Source organism: Micropterus salmoides, unplaced genomic scaffold (genome assembly GCF_014851395.1).
Source record: "Micropterus salmoides isolate LMB-PRFRI ecotype aquatic unplaced genomic scaffold, ASM1485139v1 Ms_hic_scaffold_8, whole genome shotgun sequence".
Taxonomy (NCBI): domain Eukaryota; kingdom Metazoa; phylum Chordata; class Actinopteri; order Centrarchiformes; family Centrarchidae; genus Micropterus; species Micropterus salmoides.
In genome coordinates, this window is record NW_024044570.1 from 22,165,602 (window position 1) to 22,186,435 (window position 20,834).

The 20,834-nt window shown below is 42.1% G+C and overlaps 1 protein-coding gene across 1 annotated transcript; it reads left to right on the top strand.

The window, feature by feature from the left end:
• Window positions 1-2,310: 2,310 nt before the first annotated feature.
• On the top strand, window positions 2,311-19,982 carry LOC119893092 (DENN domain-containing protein 5B-like). The gene is made up of 21 exons (XM_038705022.1): window positions 2,311-2,603; window positions 6,582-6,691; window positions 7,276-7,990; window positions 8,786-8,973; window positions 10,261-10,758; window positions 10,889-11,120; window positions 12,182-12,329; window positions 13,300-13,390; window positions 13,487-13,606; window positions 13,698-13,850; window positions 14,002-14,080; window positions 14,165-14,231; window positions 14,576-14,704; window positions 14,820-14,941; window positions 15,156-15,301; window positions 15,398-15,516; window positions 15,975-16,159; window positions 16,344-16,426; window positions 16,948-17,074; window positions 17,295-17,469; window positions 18,561-19,982. The coding sequence occupies exons 1-21, from the start codon at window positions 2,495-2,497 to the stop codon at window positions 18,742-18,744; spliced, it is 3,780 nt and encodes a 1,259-aa protein (XP_038560950.1). The 5' UTR covers window positions 2,311-2,494; the 3' UTR covers window positions 18,745-19,982.
• The last annotated feature ends 852 nt before the right edge of the window (window positions 19,983-20,834 follow it).

Below are 20,834 nucleotides of genomic sequence, written 5' to 3' on the forward strand. Positions count from 1 at the left end.
AACTCAGTGTATTTAATTCATAGATTTTACATACTGTTGCTTTTCTATAATTACAAGGTTGTATAACATTTGTAGTTGTCAGGAGTTATGCTAGAACCCAGATTCAGACACAGAGACAAAGCAGCAGTTAAACAGTTTATTGACTGAGGCAGGGTGAGGTGATAGGGAGTCTCTTCCAAGCAGTGGAGCATGAGGGCTGGCTGGCGTGGCTGGAAAGTTTGGATCTCAGCTTTGAGGGAATTGGAACTGGCAGAGCAGGTGCTCTGGAGACAGGCAGAGAGAAGTTAGTAAAAGCAAACTGGTTGCTAGATTAACAGGCTTAAAGCTAGATGCTAAGGTAGGACGTACGGTTCGCGACTTAACAATCCGGCAGGGAATGGAAGTCTGGTCTATCCAGAGGGTGGGACAGTAGGGATGGCTGATCAGGAACAGGTACGTGATTACCAGCAGGTGCAGCAAGTGCCAACTCAGGAACCCAGACACACCCAGGATTCAAAAAACTGAGAGAACACGCTAAGCATGCCTCACTCACCCAAAGGAAAAAAACAAATCAAAACACACTCTCTCAGTCCCAAACTCAGGTGAGAGATGCAGGGTTCATGACAGTAGTCCCTTCATGCTGCACATGCAGAACTTAACAGATAATTAAATGTGTATTAAAATATGGTAACATTAAAATAAAATAAAACAATAGGCTATATGCAGTTATTTACATACAAAGCTTGTATGCATTTTTAAAATTTTTGTCTGGGGAGAATAAACAGCAGCAACAAGATGATTTATCAGTGCACCAAGATGTAGTGAAATCTTTCAATGGACTTCGACCAAAATATATTTCTGATATATTTCTCCACAGCCTCTCGGGTCATCTTGTAGGGGTCTCTTAACTTTTCGTCCAAAGCAATCGTTGAGACGCAACATTTAGTTCATAGAGGTTACTGTGCACCAGAGTTGGAACAAATGAGACTTGCCCTGACTTATCCAGGTTGAAATCTTTATGTTCTCAACCACCTTTGACTGAACCTCAAAGTGATACTCCAGCAATTTAGTGTTGGTCCTCGATAAAGCTGGAGGATTCAAGAGACATTTAAAAGATGTGGTCAAAATCGAAGCAGCAGGAGCTGAGATATCCTAGGGTGGGTCAATCTCCAAAAACACTGGATCCTATATTTCCTATAATGCAGCTCCATGTGTATTTTATTAGGAATTCCCCGGGAATGCAGGCTTCCTGTAAAAAACACACTGAGGTCTCAAGCCAAATATGATTTTGCTCCCTCCAGATCCGCAAAAGACATTACAGTATACAACAGTTTTCCCAGGCTGAGCAGTGCTCTCATGATGAGTAAACTGACCTTCATGTGTGAAACTGGTGGAGTGCCCCTTTAACCTTAACCATAACCCTAACTGTATCATCTTGCACCTTGCACTCTTATCATTTTTACCTGGTTATTCATTTCTGTGTTTTTTTACCTCTAAACTTATTTCTAATGTCTGAATTTATATTTTAATGATTTTTGCTGAATTTCCCTTAATGTTTTTAAATTTGTGATTGCACTTTAATTTGTGTTTGTACAAGGGCATAGAATTTAGTATGGTATGGACATGTCCCTAAGTCCCAAGTATGATATTGTATTAGTGCAGGGGCGTAGCACAAAATCCTGGACTATGGGCCCCTCCCTGCATGCATGGTTAGTCATTCTACCATCTTTGTGGGCCCTCCTCACATGAGGACCTTTGTCCCCCCAGTCCTACACCCCAGTATAGAAGCTAAATTTTTAAGTAACCATATCAATATTTACTAATGAATCAATATTATTTTTTGAGCCCAATTTAATCAATATTACTTCTTAGCCTCATTTCATACAAGGTAGGTTGAGTGGAGAATTATTTCTTTCTTGCAATTATTGTAGGCCTATATAGGGTTTCCGCTCAGAAAGTGAAAGCACCCAAAACAGTTACATGCTATTTTCTGTCATCTTAAGACAGAAAATCCCTTTTGTCTGATCAGCCTCAAACCTCAAATCAAACTGTAGTGTTTTTAGTCCAATGTTTATTAAATGTTCTGAAATACAAATAACTTTGCTTTGTAACCTTAGTTTAGTTAGGCTATATTAAAATTTAAACGATGTCCCTTTGACAAATGGTGATTTTTGTGACGTGTGGCGCAGATGATAAATTTTGACAACACCCTTACAATGAGGCTGGCTGATGATGATGATGCGTTCAGGTCTTTGTCTCCTCCTCCCTCCCTCCCTCTAGCCTTCGCCTACAGCCTCCTCCCCCCTCTGAGCAAACTAGATGACCATCTCTGGATCATCCTATGCTCCCTCAGAGTCACACGGCGGATCAGTGAGTGCAGGCAGGCGACCACAACTCCAGCGCGCGGATCTGGGGAGGGGGTAGCAAAAGCATTTCGGGTGATTAGCCGCATCAGCTATGAACATCCACAACGTTAAGTAGAAGTAGGAGCTGTCACACCATAAACGCGTCGAGGATGAACGGGACCGCTGTGGCCACGGGATCGGCTTCCTGCCGTTTCGCCCACTATTTTGCTGTGTGTGGAGTGGACACGGAGACGGGCCTGGAACCGGACGATGGAGCAGGTAGTTGGTCTTATAAACACGAACGAAACAAAGGCACGCTACAAAAAGAAAACACACACCCGGGCGTATGTTTCATCATATCATGCTTTATGTAAAACATTTACCATTTCAGGTCGGCGTATATGTGTGTGTCGGGGTGACAGCAGCCATTTAAATATGTTGATTGGACGCCACATTCCTCTTCCTTCCAAGGCGTTGTTGACAACATAAAATCTGCGTAGAATAGCATATATTATAGCCATTAAAATAAAAATAAATAAATTCCATCATAAGTTTTTCTCTATTTGACAGGATTTCTGTTTTTATTTCTGAACATATAGGCCTAATGTTGATATCATAGGTCATGTTACTATGAACTTGAAGCAATCCGGTTGAATTTAAAATGGCAATTATACTGTGTCACCCTGTAGTATTGTGCTTTTGTTTTTAGGGAAATGCATTACAGTTATGTTGGTTGTGTTTTGATCACATTGGAAATCCGCTGAGAATATAGCTTTGTTGGTTTCTGCAAGTCATACACTGCTACACCTGGTTCAGGAGCATAGGAAGGCTTGAAGAGAGGGAGGACATCAGCATCCTTTCCTGCCCAATAAAGCTGGGAAACAGGTGGAGCATCCTAGCAGTGGTCCATGGTTAACACAGGCCTGTGTGTGAGAACGAGCTCCTAGATTACACTGATGTTTGAATTTAAAAAGCAGTGATAATCCATGTGTTGTGCCTGGTATGCCGTCTGCCTGCTCTCAAACAGAGATGGACTCTTTTTGTTCTACCAAGCAAAAAAACACCTCAGTCTTTTTCTCAAAGCCAAAGGTGGGGAAGGGAAGGAAGTGAAAGGAAATGGATGCTGTAATGTTGGTGGATGTGGGGGTTGCCACAGTGATGACAGCTGCAGTGGGCGATGATTTATTTGTGGTGGATAGGCATGGCGATATAAGTTGGTGCTGTTTTCCTCCGCTCTGAGCTGTTGACACTCAACTGAGGACAGAGTCGCTCCCTGTGACGCCTGCACGTGTCCTGCTCTTTGTTAGGTGGGGGGGAGAGCTGCACAGGTGTGCTGAATACCAGCACCTTGAACATCACTTCCAGGTTTGCAAACAGTGTTTTTTTGTAAATGTAGCTCATGTAGAGCCAAATGTTTTTCGGATAATAGCACCAATGTCAGAGATGGAAAAACGTATATGTAGGATGAGCTCTGTATCATGCTCTGCTGCAGATTATTTACTGCTCTAACTAACTAAGCGTCTGGGACTTTGATGCCTCTGCCCCTGCGGCGAGTGATAGCGCTGCTGGCTAGTGTATCTGAGCTCCACCAATCTGCTTATGTAACAGCAGGTCATCGCAGACCCACTGCAGCTGTGCTCCTTTCAAGGGATTTCTCTCTCTCTCTCTCTCTCTCTCTCTCTCTCTCTCTCTCTCTCTCTCTCTCTCTCTCTCTCTCTCTCTCTATATATATATATATATATATATATATATATATATATATATATATATATATATATATATATATATATATATATTCTGTAAACTGTAGCCCAGCAAGAGATGTGTATTGTTTCATGTTCGCCAGCCTTGTAAGTGTTTGGATGTGTGAGGTCACACAGTGTCATTTATTGTGTATGTGTGTAATTAGTAAATGCCAACTGGGAAACAATCTGCTCTTGTTGGCTCCTCAATAGATGCCACTGTGTTTTCTGCAGCCTAATCAAATTTCACATGACGTTGCCTGTTGGCATGGTCGAGGCTTCAGCGCCTGTTCAGGCCTGATGACTGTCACAGGGGGGTGAAATCAGCGCAGGGCAAGAACTCTCTGACCGATTATTTGAGAGCTGCTTTGTAATGTCGAACTGATTGCTAAGAGATGTGTTTTCTGCACTTGTCCTATTAACAAACGTGCTGCATATTCAGAAATATCACTCGGAGTTATTTTAGTTTTAGGAACTCTATATTTACTTTAATCCTTTTATTTTAGGCATATGAGCCCAGCACCAACGTCTGTGTCTCAGGCTGAGATGAAAAGCAAAATATGTCTCTTTTTTTTCCCCCTTCTCACATGATTCACCTTCAGTGTACGAACAAATCTGCAATGCAAAGGCGCTGCGATATAAAATATTTTGAGCAAAAAAGCAATAACTCCTCATCAGTCAGTGCCAGCTGACACTTGCTGTAATTTTAATCTCTTTCCACTTTGTAAATCTGTCCTCATGATGTACCTTTTTATGGATGTTCAATCATCCCTGAAGCGTGCCTGTTTTAGGGATGGGGGACCATTCGGGGCCATAAATCCTTGTGATGAATGTCTAAACCGTGGAATGATTATGAGACTTTTATGTGCTGAGGATTACAGCTGAAAGCCAGTTAATCGATTAGTCAGTAGAAAACTATATGGTTATCAAGTAAAAAATAAATTAGGTGGGGTTTTTCTGAACAGAAATGCCAAACATTAACTAGTTTCAGCATTTCAGCTGTGAGGATTTGCTGTTTTTTTTTTGTTTTTTTTGTTGTTGTTTTATGTGATTGTCAACTGAATGTATCTGGGTTGTTGGATTCCTGGTCGGAAAAAGCGAGCACCTTGTATATCAGGAAATTGCGATGGACAGTTGTCACTACTTTCTGACATTTTATGGACCAAACAATGAATCCATGAATCTAGAAAATAGTCATTAGTTGCAGCCCTTTTTATAATGTAAAGTATTCAGCACCTCATTAGCTCATACACGATTTCAACTGGGTGTATGTTAATGTGGTAAGAGGTGTTAATTACAGCCTAGCTGGAACTGGCATTTAAGCTTTTATTCAAACACTAAAACAAACCTCCCTCTGACTCTGTTCACACGCAGAGGGGTCTGAATGGTGGGAACTCATGTCTGGAATGTCAGCTGATGACTCTCGGGGTGACGTAACTGCGCACAAGCTTTGTCTTGATAGCTATCTTCAAGGCCACAGCAGAAATTGCTACCAAGGCAACTAGGTGTCCGTCTGCGATTCTGCCTCTCTGCTCCGACACCAATTTGTATCCGTGGCAAAGAACATTGACTCCCCTCTTTCGTCGCTGTAATGCATTAGCTTCTGTCTCCCACCTACCAGTTGACTCAGTTAAACTTGAAGTGGCTCTCCTTTCTCACTCTGCCTGCAGCGCAGTTTTCCTCTCTTGGGGTGCTGTATACGTCATCTTGTAGGCAGGTGAAGTGAATGTTCCTGAATGCTGAGTGAGTGCGTCAAAGCCAGCAGCTGAGAGAAGACTGTTAGTTTGCCATTTGCAGTTGTTTTTGTTCTTGTAACGCAGTGATGTCAGCTAAAGAAGAGCACTGTTTGTGGGCATTCACTCCTCATTCACTGCTGTCAGTCGATTACACACACACACACACAGTTATATAGATATACAGAGTTATATATATTTGTATCTCTGTATGTAACGAGAGCTCGAAGGTGACACAAGGTGCAAGCTGAAGAGGGGGAACTTGAGCCGGACAGAGCAATGCATCAAATCTGTGCGTTGTGAATGTAGAAATATATGATAGTATAAGTATAAGTTTTCTTATACACGCAGCTGTTATATAGCAATGTCGCATCCTTTACCCTGAGCGCTCTGAAAAAGCAGCATATTTTCATCCTGTGCACCCCTACGAGAGTTTCCTACTGCAGAGTGTCAGGGATGAGGGGTGCTCTAATGCTTTTCCAACCCATCTCTATGGTAATGAGTTGAGTTACATAACTCCTGGAAGGGTTTTTCCCTCTTTGCTGCTGAATGGCCCTAGCTGTCGACATCAGATTAACTTTTTATTTTGAGCCGGTATCAGACAAGGTCGTCCCGTCCAAGCCTTTTCGTAGATCAAAGCTGCTGTCATCTCGGGACGTCCTCTGTTCGGTCCCTTTCATCTTGTGATGAATTCTGTCTCAGCAGTGACGGAGGTCAAAGATCACTCTGTACAAATACAATAATGCCGTGACTCTCTTTCTGTGCATCTGTCTGTCTTTCAGGCGAGGGCTTTGAGCAGAGCCCCATCCGACGGTCCTTCAAGTCAAAGGTTCTGGTGCACTACCCTGAAAGCACAGACAAGAACCCCTTCAATAAAGATGCTGTCAACATGGTGAGATCGCGGATCTCACTCTCCTTCAGTCTTTTCTCTCACAACAATGGAAATGATTAGGAAGATCGAGATGTGCCTTGTTTGTAGGGCTCTCCCAACCAGTGTACATGAATGTTGTTACAAATGACAAAAACGAACATGATAACAAAATCCACTGGGGATAACAAGTGTAGTAGGGGCCATTGTTCCTGTTAGAAAGGCAGGTCAGGATGATGAAACTGTAAGATTCAAAAGAATTGTTAGCAGTCAGATAGAGTTACAATACATTTTAATGTTAGACTTCATGTTCAAATAACAAAACTTGTGGTGGGCAGCCTCCCAGTAAACACCACAGTATTTTTTTTTTTATTATTTCAGTCAAAAATATGGTCTTATTTTTAAAAACTTAATTTTATTGGTTTATTGGCAACTACATTTGGCAGTACGTGTACAATAAAACAATACATTTTCATACTTTCTCAATTCCTGTCAAAAACATCTCAGAAGATCAATGTTGGCATTAAATAAATTTTTACAGATTTACATTTATTCTAAACCCTCTCTTATGTTTTCTCCTCTTTTTCCTCCTCAACATTTCTCCTCAGCTCTGTATGCCGAGGGGTCTTTCCTTCCGCACGCAGGCAGACAGGCTCGACACTCAGTTTCACTCGTTTACGATGTCTTTTGACGACGGTACTCGCTCCTACGGCTTTGTTCACACCTTCTACGAAGAGGTGACCAGTGCTCAGATCGTCACTGCAATGCAGACTCTCTACCAGATGCACCATGTGGAGCACCATTCAGCTTCATCCTCTTCCTCGCCCTCTTCCTCGTCTTCATCTGCCTCCTCGCCCTCAACCTCCAGCATGGACTCGCTAATGAGCAGCTTGGATGAGTCAGACGCGGAGTCTCTGGCGGGGGTTTCCGCCTGCGTCGGCTGTGCAGGCTCCTTCGATCCGGCACGGGACACTCTGTATGTGTCCAAAGCCCTCTGCCTCCTCACGCCTCTCCCTTTCCTTCAGGCTGCTCGACAGTTTCTGTCTCAGTTGCATCAGGCTGTGGTGTCACACACAGCCCCACCCCTCCCTCTGGAGAGCTATATCCATAACATCCTGTACGAGGTGCCCCTGCCTCCTCCTGGCAGGTCGCTGAGGTTCCACGGGGTGCAGGGACCCATCGTGTGCCAGAGGCCAGGGCCGGGCGAGCTTCCGCTGGGGGAGTATCCTCTTGGGGAAGCATTCTCCCTGCTGGGTGTGGACAATATGGTGCAACTACTTACCTGTGTGCTTCTGGAGACGCAAGTTCTGCTTTGCTCTCATGGTAAGCACACTACAGTTCTCAAAATAAGAAAATGCCATCATGTTGCCAACATTTACAGATTATTAAGATCATTTTTAAGACATGTGAGTACATTGAAGAGCACCTTAATCAACTTCTGTCAGTGTTTTTGCTGAATTTATCATCTCTCATAGAAAAGCGGCTGTTTCTATGCTTAACAAGATACTGTTAATAACTTGAAAAAAACATTACATTGGGCGGCGCGGTGGTGTTGTGTCATAGCAAAAAGGTCGTGGGTTCGAACCCCGGTCGTTTGAATGTTCTCTCCATGTCTGCGTGGGTTCTCTCTGGGTCCAAAGACATGCGGACTGGGTTAATTGGTGGCTCTAAATTGTTCTTAGGCGTGCGTGATTGTTTGTCAATGTGTGGCCCTGTAATGGACTGGCGACCTGTCCAGGGTGTACCCCGCCTTTTGCCCAATGTCAGCTGGGATTAGCTCCAGGATAAGATGATGGATGGATGGATGGAAACATTACATTGATAATGTAATAAATAGAAATAATGCAAAATAATAGAAATAGACAAGTGCAAGCTATGGTGCACAAAAACAAAAGACACACGAAACAAAACATTTTCTTTCTAACAAACACACGTAACGACATAAGAGATGGGTTTGAGGTTAAATACTGCAAGGAAACTAACACTGTAACTTAATGAGTATGAAACATCTTTAGTCATTAATTGGCCTGTGATCTGTAGCATATAAACAGGAACATGATTTAAATATTTCTATAAGCAACTCATGTAAACAGCTTCTTTTCCTTTTCATCTCCTCAGACTACCAGCATTTGATGACTGTGGCAGAGGGCATCACCACATTGCTGTTCCCATTCCAGTGGCAACACATCTACCTGCCCATTGTCTCTGCACCGCTGCACCACCTCCTGGATGCCCCTGTGCCATTCCTGATTGGTATCCAGCGCAGAAACGGAGCTCAGCGATCCTCCCTCCACCTGCCACATGAGGTACAGACCTAAACAAGGACCATGTGTGTAAATGCATCCATAGTTTCCTGTGTGAACGCGCTAGTTGGAATTTCAGGACGCAGACAATTCAGTTCACATTCGCACAAAAGGATGTAAAAATGTTTTGTTAAACTGGAACATTCTTTCAGCCATTTGCTGATCCCCACTGTGCTGCATGCGTGACAATTTGCTCTCTGCCTGTGGAACTAAGACGATACATTTCCAAAGAGTGCCCCCACCTCCCCCCTTCACGAAGCAAATCCTGCATCCGAGATCACTTCATGGTGCATGAATATCTCACTGAAGCCTCTTTGAAGTTGCTCTGCCCTAAAAAGGAGGCGGCTGAAAGACCGCTTCGGGGAATGAAAGCAAAAGTGCAGAGCATGAGATATCCAGAATAATGGGACTTGCTGAATAATTAATGAGAATTAGGGATCACCGCTTATTTCTTGAGTTGTGCAATTTGATGTATGGGTGGTAATTTACAAGGAAGTGGGAAGTATTTTAATCATACATGTATGGTTTGGTTTGGAATGTTTTTTTGCTGACAAGGGTACACAGTGTGGCTCATGTGGTCAAAAAACAACCTACACTTCCTTCTCAATATTTAAATGTAGGGAAAAGCTGAAAGCTCATCTTTTTGTGTCCTTCAAAATATGTGATCTTGTCCTGATTTTCCTATTTGAATGAAAGAGATGAAAAGAAGTGAAGACATTAACTTGGAGGATGAAGCTCCACAGAGTAAGAGGATGTCTGCAACTATCCACTCTACTGTACATCTCCCAGTTTCCCCCGAAGCTGTAAACCGAATGCCGGAGGTCACTGTTGAAAGTCATGTTGCTGCTGACTGCGCTGGACTCCACGAATGCTTACGGAAGCATTATATTTAAATCAGTGCCTATCGTTCTCACAATGTTCTGTAGTTCATTGCTCAGCAGCTTCATTCTGCACATGTTTCTGATGCGTTTGCATGTGTGAAAGCCTGATATTGCTGGTTTCCAGAATTTCCCCTGTTGCAGTGATAACGGTAATCATTAGATAATCCCTCACTTGCTAATATCCTCTGAGGGTTTATCACGGCGAAATGCCAAGAATCTTTTAATGGAACGCAAATCTTCATCTCTGATCGTAATTGGATGTTAGAGCTCATCCACTTTGTCTACTTGAGATGAATAAGAGTCTGTGTATTGTGATTGGTTAAACCTGTTATGATTATCTGATGGAGGAGGCAGTGTAAAGGTGTTATTCATATTTTAACTTTCCTGTTTGTATCTTTCTCCTACACAGGCCAATATGTGCTTTGTGGACATTGACAGCCAATGTGTCGAGACCCCCGAGGACCTTCCTGTGTTTCCAGACCAGACTGAGCTAATCCAGGAGTTGAGTGAGGTACTGCTGCGTTTTGGGCTCCCTCCACAGGGCGGTGTGAATCCTAAGCCTGCCACCACCTCTCCCCGCCTGAGCAGTCTGGTGCTGGAGGATCTGATGGAGGACAGAAGGAACGGGAACCTTGGAGGCGAGGAGCTGGCGGTGCTGGAGAGGCTGCAGGCTCTGGCGCGGAGATGCGGAGGAGGAAAAATGTCAGGTGGAGAGAAGATGCTGGGACACGTGTTTGAGGAGGAGGAGGAAGAGCTGAAGGCTGCAAAGCTGAACATTCAGCTGAGGGAGGTGTTTGCTGGACGCTTTGCCGCCATGTTTGGCAGGTACGAGGAGTTTGTCATCCACAGCTCTCTTGATTTGGACTCGTGGTTGAGCAACCGAGAGGGGACATTCAGCTTTGACAAGGTACTTCAGAGGATGTTAATGCACAAAGAGCCATTCATAGATCTAATAAAACTTCAAAAAACTTTTGATTCTGGTAGAAATATTATTTCCCTGTCCAAGTTGAAATGATTTGTACTTTTCAATTTTTCAGGGTTCCTTCCTCTCCGTTCAGCCTGCGAACCACTTGCGCTTCTTGTCCCGGTTCCTGGAGACATCCATGTTTTCATCCTTTGTGGATGGAAAGGTGATATCTCGCTGGGCTGATAGAGAGCCACTGCAGCAGCTGTTTGACAGCCGTCTAGAGAGAGAACGACTGTATGACACGGACGAAGAGGACTCCCGTAACAGTCGCTATAGGAAATGCACCACACTCTTTGAGTCAGGTACTGTGAAGGTGCTCATGAACAAAAGTGGACGACACAAAATGCTGTGACGTACATGTTGTTGCAAGATAAATACTGTATTCCTACAACATATGCATACTATGCAACAAAAACGGATATCCAGCTCAGACGTTACTGTTAATATATCAAGTTGCTCCGAGTTGTATTTCTCACCAAGAAAGTCTTCATATAACTTGGCTTCATTTGCATAGACTCTCATATGAATTTGACAGTGATGTGCAGAGACAACTGATTAGTTAAGTTTACAACTTATGGAAACTGGAAATGACAGCTATGCAACTGAAATGACTTTGGCGCGTACAGAATGTTTCATCAATTTCATTTCAGCATTTAGCAAGAAAATAGATTGAACCCCCGACTGGTAGATTGAGCAGAATGATGTGATTAAAGTGGATACCAGATTTTAAAGAGGGGATCTGTAAATCTATTGCCATCTGTCCTTCTGTTTGGGTTTATGCAGTGTAGATTGTGTTGCTTGGCCTTTCTGCAACCATTTCTTACATGGAAATTAAACTCAAATAATGATAAATAATTGCAATACCAACGAGGATAATCTGATATCAGGGAGAAAAGATGGGTAGGGTTAGGGAATTGGAAAGGAGCGAACTAAAGGATTTGGTAGAGGATGAGCATTATACGGTATAAGCGGAGGACAGAGCTTTGTGTCATATGAAAACTGTTTCAAACCTTCTACTTTGAAGTCCTGCCAACCAACCGCTGCAAAAAATGCATTACTTGCAACTCAGCCTGTCTGTAATATGTTTAACATTTAGGCTTGGCTTTAGAGATGCTGCTCCATTTTTTTTTTCTTTTTTTCTTTTTTTTGCTGTTGGATACTGTGTGCTCCAGTCTTCCTGTTAGTCTCCTAGCAACAAAACAAACGTAAAAGCACTAAATCAACTTGAATACAAGATGTTCATGCAAGAGGTGGCATTAAATGTCCTCCCTGGAAAAGTCTTTAACATCACTTTCATGACTCATCGTTTTATCTACAGTAGATACCCCGATTGGATCTTAACCATTTCTGTTTGTCTCTGCAGCTCAGGCCATTGAGCGCAGACTGCTGAAGGCTGACCACACAGCCATACACCCCCACCTGCTGGACATGAGGATTGGCCAGGGCCGTCACCATCCGGGCTACTTCCCTAAACTGCAGGCTGATGTGCTTGTACAGGGACAAAACAACAAGTGAGCCTTTGTTTTCTGCTGCTATTCAGTGAGATTACATTAGAACAGTGATCTCCATCCATGGGTACTTGTTTACCCAGGCCCAGAAGGTACAAGGAGTAGCTCAACTGATTTGATTTTTTTTAAAATATATATTTGTGATTAAACCAATATATCCACATACTTTAGGAGGAAAATAAACATCCAAATAGGGTTACACATCGGTGTGATGCTCTGAGTTTTTGTGAATTATCACAATAAATACTTGGTAAGTAAAGTAAGCAGTTGAAATGGATAGCTTAACTTATTGGATAAATAGTTGAAATAGCTTAAAGTAATTAAAAAAACTTTTGGAATAATTTCCTAAGAGTAATAGTTGAAATTGCCTCAGTTAGAATAATTAGTTGTGTGTGTGTGTATGCGTGTGTGGATACGTACGTATATAGAACTCTTGAGAATGTCATGACAAAGTGCTTCTACACACACCCACTCACTCAAAAACTCAAAGCTCCATTCATGGGTAAAGTGCATTATCTTGTGCTGGCTTTGTTTAGTAGAGCAATAGCTGCAGGTACAAAAGCATTTCTGTATTTTTCTGTTCTCCACCGATAGATATTCCAAAGTCATGGATAAACAGTTTAATAAGTAAAGGTAATTTAAATGGTTGAAAGGTGCTGCTCCTGCCACACAAAGTAATAGTACAAATTTGACCTCAACACTGACAATTCACTTGTATAAAAAAAATATTGTAACAATATTCACTTCTATTTAAGCAATAGTGTTATTTATTAACATCCACTTTAAAATAAATTAAAATAAACATTTGATAGGGCTGTTGGGGTATGTCGGAAAATGAAGGATAGGAACCACTCAATTAGTATATCACTAGTAGCCAGGGTCTACTTTATTACCGACCAAAATACACACATGTGCTTTAAATACAGTCGTTGAAATTGTGACTTTTATTTTGCTGTGTTATCTGGGTGAACAGGTGGTCCAGTCGTGGTACAGCATCACGCAGGACCGACCCCAAGAGATCAACGGCGACTGAACACCCAGGAGTGGACAATGAACAGAGACAGGTGCTTGAATGTGTACACACACACACACACACACACACACACACACACACACAGGAGGCTTGAGTCTGATTTATTACCCTTTTGTTTATCTAACAGAAGCACACATTTGCGAGGAAAAACCTCCGCCAGTCTAAACTACTTGACCCGTCGCCTCAAGCTGTCGCTGAGACTCACCGAGAGTTTGTTGACGGGCTGCTGAGTGAGTGTCGTCTGAAGGTGAGCGCTCCATCCGTGCGGTAATGGAGGCACTGTGGTCATTGATTTCTTAAATCATCGTTCAAGGTCAAAATGTTTCCTGTCTTTCTAGACGAAACGGATGTTGATGGAGAGGATGGGGAAGGAAAGTGTGGAACTGGGTCAGGGAGAAGCCAACATCACAGGCCTGCAGGAAAACACACTCATCCACGGTCTATGTGACCTACTGGAGAGGACCTGGGGCCATGGTCTGCAGCTGAAACAGGTCAGACACACAGACACATTATTTAAAATGCCTTACCAGTTCAGATGACCTAAAAACCCAAACATCTGGACCTGTGTGTCCCCATGTACACAAATTCGCATCATGCAGATGAACGCAAAGAGATGACCGTGTGTGTTTTTATTCTGAACAGGGGAAGTCTGCTCTTTGGTCCCATCTGCTTCACTACCAGGCGGCCCAGGGGAAGATGGAGACACCAGCTGAGTCTCCAGGTCAGAGCACACCACAGACTTTTTGTGTAAATCACTGAGCTAACAGTCAGATGATCATTACTGTGTAACTTGCTGTCTGTTCAGGGTCAGACCAGAAAACGTTTGATGATGGCACTCTGCTTCTGAGAGGATCATTAATGCAGGATATGAGGTAATGAGAGAAGACATACTTTGATATGGGAAAGAGTGGCGATAAATGGCATAAAAGGTCAAGTTTTATAAAAAATGCAGATAAAAAAATAACTTAATTTCCTCCTTTTAAATAACCAGTATATTGGCTGAGCTTTAGTACAAGACAATATATTATCTTTTTTAGATACTAATATACTACAAATACATTATATCTTCAGCGTTTATTTCTGTTCTCGTGGGGTCATGAGAGGTTATAAATCTTTGTCGCAGGCTTGGATTTTTCTATAAAATGAAATGCCTAGAAAAAGCTGTGCATGAGAGCTTGTTTTTCTCTGCTCATGTGTCTCTCTGTTGTTCTTCCAGGTTTATCCAGGTCATGAGTGAGGGTCTGTCTGAGGTGGGTCAGGCCCGGGCCTGGATCCACCTGGCTCTGGAGAAGAAAATGCTATCCCAGCACCTTAAAGAGTTGCTTACAAACCAGGAGCTGCTCAGGTCTGAATTCACTTATTACAGACCTAGTGACAAGCAGACGCAAACCTAATGTTTCTGGATTTCATTCATAGTAAGTCGCATGATTTTGACAGACTTTAATTTTGTCCCCTAACAGGCAGCTGTATAAACCTCATGCTTTCCTGCTCTGCGAGGAAGAAAGGGAGCAGTTTTTGTTCCACCTGCTCTCTCTCAACACTGTGGACTACCTCTGCTTCACACGCGTCTTCACCTCCATCAGTGAGTCCTGTAAACTTTTAACAACAAAATGGTAGAATTTACTGGCAGGTTTATAACTTCCAAGGACACTGAAAGTTTGCTTCACCCATCTCCACCCCTAAAATTGCCCTTATGCTGTGAAAAGAAACAAGAATATTGTGAAAAGAGCTGGACAATGTTAAGTGTGAAGGAACTGACATGAATGAATACAACATGCTCTCTTGTGTCTCTCCAGGTATTTCATACCGTGTTGTGATAATACCCATGAAGAAGCTGAGCATTGCGATGGCAACAGTTAACCCATGGGTGTGTGTGTCAGGAGAACTGGGTGATTCTGGAGTGAGACAGATCCCGAAGAATGCACAAGAGATTTTTTTCCAGGTTTGTACAAACTCCGCAGCGGTAATTTCAACATCACCTCTGACAGAGACGTGTGCACGGCTACACTTAACTGTGGTTTTGTGCTTCTCATTTCAGTGCAAGAACCTGGGCAGGCTGAGCACTCTGCAGCTGGGACAGGAGAACTCTGGCTTGCTGGCCAAGTGTCTGATTGACTGTGTGGTGGTGTATAATGAGATCACTGGACACACCTACAAGTGAGATTCTTGCTCTGACCTTGGTCCGTGACCGTAGCTTCCCGTTTGATAAAGATACGATGACAATCCCATGAGAAAAGTGATTTATCTCTGGATAACAACATTCTGTAGACATGAAAAATAAGTGACTGCATGTTTACTGTGATGGACTACCAATATCTTAGGTCTCTGCAAGTTTATTTAATACCATGTCGTCATGAACTCAGAGCAGGTTCTGCCTAATAGAGAGCAGATTAGTCTAAAGAAATGTGTTGCATTGGAAAGTCATTGTTAGTTATCTAAACTATAAAAAGATGTGCCAAACCACCGTCCTCGTAGAGGTTATTAGATAAACAAACTATGCACATTCACCATGCTACACTAGCTGAACAGAACAGTCTTACCCAACAGTACTTACATGTGCTTGTATAATAAATCACGTTTTTAAGTTGGATATAAAGGGTCTTGTTGCCTTTCAGGTTCCCATGTGGCCGATGGCTGGGGAAAGGCGTGGGTGATGGCAGCTTGGAAAGAGTTCTCATTGGTCAGCTGGTGTCACCTGGTGGAGAGGAGGATGCTGGAAGGTGGACAGGGACGCCTCCGGAGCTGGCCTCTCCTTCTCAGAGTATGCGGACAGTGCTGGGATCGCTTGGCAGCCGAAGCAGTGCGTACTGACAAAGAACACATTCTCTTAGTACAATAAATGACCTACTTGTTGGTTTGCTCACTACAATAACAGATTCTGCTCCTGGATTGCCTTTCTGTTTTAGCCCCTTCCTCTCATCCTTGTCCTCATTCATCCTCGTGTTTGTTTCTATGTGTAACTATTCTTCATTTATCTTTGTCAGGATTGCTGTCTGTTGAAGTACAAGAGGACATGAGGGAGGCAGCAAATAACCTTGTTAAACACTTCCACAAACCCGAACAAGAGGTATGTGAATGTGATGGCGATTGTATCCCACCGCTTCTACGTTCATTCAGCTGAAACAAGGTGAAAATACTTAATGCAAAGACGAGCATCTCTGCAGGAGTGTGTTTGCCTGTCAACGTCCTGCTTGTGTTATTTATATCTCCAACATGGTTCATTACCCCGGCTTTGTCTCATTTGTGTATCAGACTAGCCTTTCTCATCACAACAGCACCAAGTTAAAAGCGCTGTAGAGACTTGATGGATCACTTTACTTTATCAGTAATGGGGCCTCCAATTCATTGGAACATCTTTAGTGCACAGGCTTTACTGTACATGCATTTGTTCTGTTTACTTCCTCTTAGAAAATGAAAGAAAAAACGCCTTTTAAATAAAAAAATAAAAAAACTGTTCTTTGCTGTGGATTATTTTGGAAAATTTCAGTGCCTTCTTTCACTTATATGAGGGGAATTTACTGAAGTTGAAAGATGAGCCTCTTGCTTACAGTGCATATATTAACCTTGTTCCCGTTTCTCTCATCCCAGAGGGGAAACTTGACGGTCTTGTTATGTGGTGAAGGAGGTCTGGTGCTTTCCTTGGAGAAGTTCCTCCTGCATGGCTTCAAATCCAACCGTCTTTTCCAGAGGAACGTGTTTGTTTGGGACTTTGTAGGTAAGTACTGTGAGTGTTAGTGATGTTATTCTTCTTGCTGAAGTCTGATTCATGTCTCCATCTAGTGGTGGTTAATGTGGATTTTACTTATCAAATCTCATGCAACAAAGCTTGATTTATGTTTGAACAACCAGTGTTTGTCTGGTACAACCTTTTTGTTCCCTATTGTCTGTATATTAATACGTTATGAACTGACAGTGTGATCAACTCTCTCCCATAGAGAAGGCAGTGGTTTCCATGGAGACAGCTGATCAGATGGGTGACCTGCATGGATCAACAGTGACAAAGGGTCCATCTTTTGACTCACTGTGCCACTACGTCAACGCAATTAATGCCTCGCCACGAAACATCGGGAAAGAGGGCAAGTTCCAGCTGTTCGTCTGCCTGGGAATCAGGTAAATGGCCTTAATTTTTTTAATGGACAGTTTAAAAACTCACCAAAAAAAAAGAGTCAAAGAGTAACCCGAAGAAAATGAGGAAATAACTCCCCCGCAACACCTTAGCACAAAAGGACAAATCTGAATAAATAAGAAAGAGGAAATTTTCCTTACATGGCTGGGGTTGCAAGACTAGGATCCATAGGTGAGAATTTGGTCATTACAAAAAATTAATGGATAGATGGTAACAGTTAAACCAAAGGGATTAAAAATTCAACAATTGGTCCATAATTTAATAATGTAATAATCCATGTATTAAGTCTAAGATAGATTTAGGATTTGTATTTAAACCAGAAACAGGTTCTCACTGGAATCTATGATTTTAAAGCATCCTGGTCATTGTATTTTGTGTTGGGCAAAGGTGATATAGTTTCCTTCCTGAGGCCCTGACGAAGTAGCCTGCAGCATCACTGAATAATTTACAGAACAACATACAGTTCATGAAGGGAAAGTGTCAGCCTTCGTCCTCTACTGGTTGAACACCGGATGCAGAAAAAAACTGCTGTTACAAAACCCCTTTTTTCTCTTGACTCTGCACCAACAGTCAGAATCAATAAAGATAAATCAAATCTGAGTAGTATGGTTGGCTATAATTTCAGAGCACACATTTTTTTTTTTATGAAATACCGCACGTAGCGTATTTCATTAAATTAACAATTTATTTAATTAATTAACAAGTTGAGGTCAAACAGATTTGGGTCTAGTCTAGGGAAGGTCACATATTCTCTTCTTGTCCTTTTCTATTTCTCCCCATATACTGTCACTTAAAGCAAACAGCCCTAAAAAAGTAGAAACAGTTTAGCAATATATTTGGGGTTTGCTGTGTCAAACGTCTGTAACTTTGTCTTTTCAAAATATTATTTCTTGAGCCAGTGACATTGAATGAACTGAACATTCAGGTTAATGAACACTGACAGCATCTTAGTTTCTTGGTTGAAAGTCATTTAAAGAGAAAGTACGAGGCACCTGTTCTGTAGTGCAGTCAGCTAACTAACCTTCAAGTTAATGAGTTATTTGTGGGCCCATTGTTGACCTGTTCCTCTCGGCAGGGACCGGCTTCTCGCTCAGTGGCTTCCCCTGCTGGCAGAGTGTCCCCTGACAGTGCGAACATATGAGGAAGGCGCTCTCTTACGGGACCGTGCTGCTGTACACTCCCTCTACCGTATCTTGCACACACTCACTGAGTTTACCATCACCCTGGAGACTGCACTGGTAAAGGGAGTTGACCTCTGACCCCTGGCAGATAAGCACAGAGTCCAGCCCCTGCTCTGTATCCTACTGCAGGAATGCTGATGATGAGTTCAAAAATTCATCTTTCCATCTGCAGGAAAAGGAAGTACATTCAGACACTTGAGAAAATGTGACTTTATCCTAAAAAAGGGACAGTGGACGAGATGAAGTCACTGGCAATTCGAGCTCCAAACATACTGCCTTGTTCATTGATGTAAATGTCTTATATATTGTATTTGCTTCAGGAAATAGTCAGATTTTTCCTATGCTTGTTTACACTGTGAAATTCTGTTTCCTCAAGGAAAAATAGTCATTCAAATCTCACCACCACAGTAGATATTTCCATAGCTCATATCATTTACTGTACCTGACCCTAGGACAACTCTAACTCTCCTTCAACTGCTGTATTGCTTGCACTTGAATTTTAAACTAAGCACATGCATGGCCAAAATCCGTTTGTTTTACCTTTTAGTGTGTTGTGATCTGAAATATCAGGACTCAGGCCTCATTATATATTATATATATTTTTTCTTGACTTCATTCATTTGGACATCTTAGTAAATATACTCTAGAAAGATGCTGTTCCCACTCTATAATATGTTACAAAATGTTATGTTATTATGCTCTTGTTATATTTTGTAACATCTTGCCTGTTTTCCATTGTTTATTTCAGTTTGGGGGGTCACATGCTGCAGAGTTGTGCTCATGAAATTCTCAGTTGGTGAAATACTGAAACCAAACTACTGTCCTAATTGTGTCAGTTCAAATAGTCTTTGTCAGAAAGCTTCCCCCCCTCTCTCATTGTAAATATTCTGCTTCATTAGATCTTTGATAGAATTGTGCCCATTTGTTATTATGGTGTAATGGCTTGTGTGGCATATTTTTTCTGTATAAAGGCATCTTGTTTGTGTCTGTGTATAACAATAGATTCCACTACTGACACACTTTACTGATTATGTGCGTAAAAGCCATGCTTGCTGTTTGTTTCTAAACTGTTCATTTGTCTCCAGACAATGAATAGAGCACAGGTCCTTAAACGCTAGGTATTATGTTGATGTCGGATTTAATTTAACAATTGAAGAATAATGAAAATGTTGTCTTGTGCACTGTCCTGCAAGCACTATGTAACCCACAATGACCAAACCTATGTTATCATTTAAATACAGATTAGAGAAAGCAATAAAGAATTCCTATTTATGAAATGTGTTGTCAAAGATTAAAGTTAATATTGACATAACTGACATGTCTTTGTATTGTTTAGTTATTGTGTGTGGTTCACTCAAATCTGTCATGTCTGAAAGGATAGAAGATTCTTGCGTAGTAAAAAGATTTACAGTTGCAAAAAAGTTCACTGTACACTTATTACATAGGACTAAATTTACATTAATTCATTTAGCTGACACTTTTATCCAAAGCAACTTACAATTGCTGTATACGACAGAGGTCGCACGCCTTTGGAGCAACTAGAGGTTAAGTGTCTTGCTCAGGGACACATTAGTGTCTCAGTGGATTCGAATCCAGGTCTCTCACACCAAAGGCATGTGTCTTATCCACTGTACCATCACCACCACCCCAAATGCATCTGATGGGTACAAAGACTTTGACTGTTGTAGTTTGCCAAATGCATGTCCAAACGCCAAATGTCCCTGGGCCTTGTTAATGAGGAAAGCTGCAGATGGAAAGAAACTTCTGTGAGGTTTTGGTTCTGATGGACTGCATTCTCCTGCCAGAGGGAAGTATCTGAAACAGTTTGTGTCATGGGTGGGAGGGGTCAGCTGCAATCTTTCTTGCTTGCCTCCTGGAGGTGTGGTGTCCTAGAGGGATGGTAGCGTGATTGGTATGTTTGATTGGTTTGGATAGGTAGATGTGTTATTACAGAAAGTGTATGAAATCCATGACCAAAATAGTCAATGTGTGACTCATGGATGGAATTATAGTGAAAATAAATTATTTGGCTTTTTGCTGGGGACCCCCTGGAAACCCCCGAAGGACCCTTGGGGGTCCCCGGACCAAAGGAGAACCACAGGTATCTAATAGGATAGGATAATTATAGTATTTTTTTTAACACAAAGTAACATTATGGTGCTTGTGTT

What these genes read in the sequence shown, in the direction of transcription:
- LOC119893092 (XM_038705022.1), top strand. Translation starts at nt 2,495, where the DNA reads ATGAACGGGACCGCTGTGGCCACGGGATCGGCTTCCTGCCGTTTCGCC. An exon ending in CCCTCCACCTGCCACATGAG is followed by an intron (nt 8,974 to 10,260) that starts GTACAGACCTAA and finishes TCTCCTACACAG; the next exon opens with GCCAATATGTGCTTTGTGGA. An exon ending in ACGCGTCTTCACCTCCATCA is followed by an intron (nt 14,942 to 15,155) that starts GTGAGTCCTGTA and finishes GTGTCTCTCCAG; the next exon opens with GTATTTCATACCGTGTTGTG.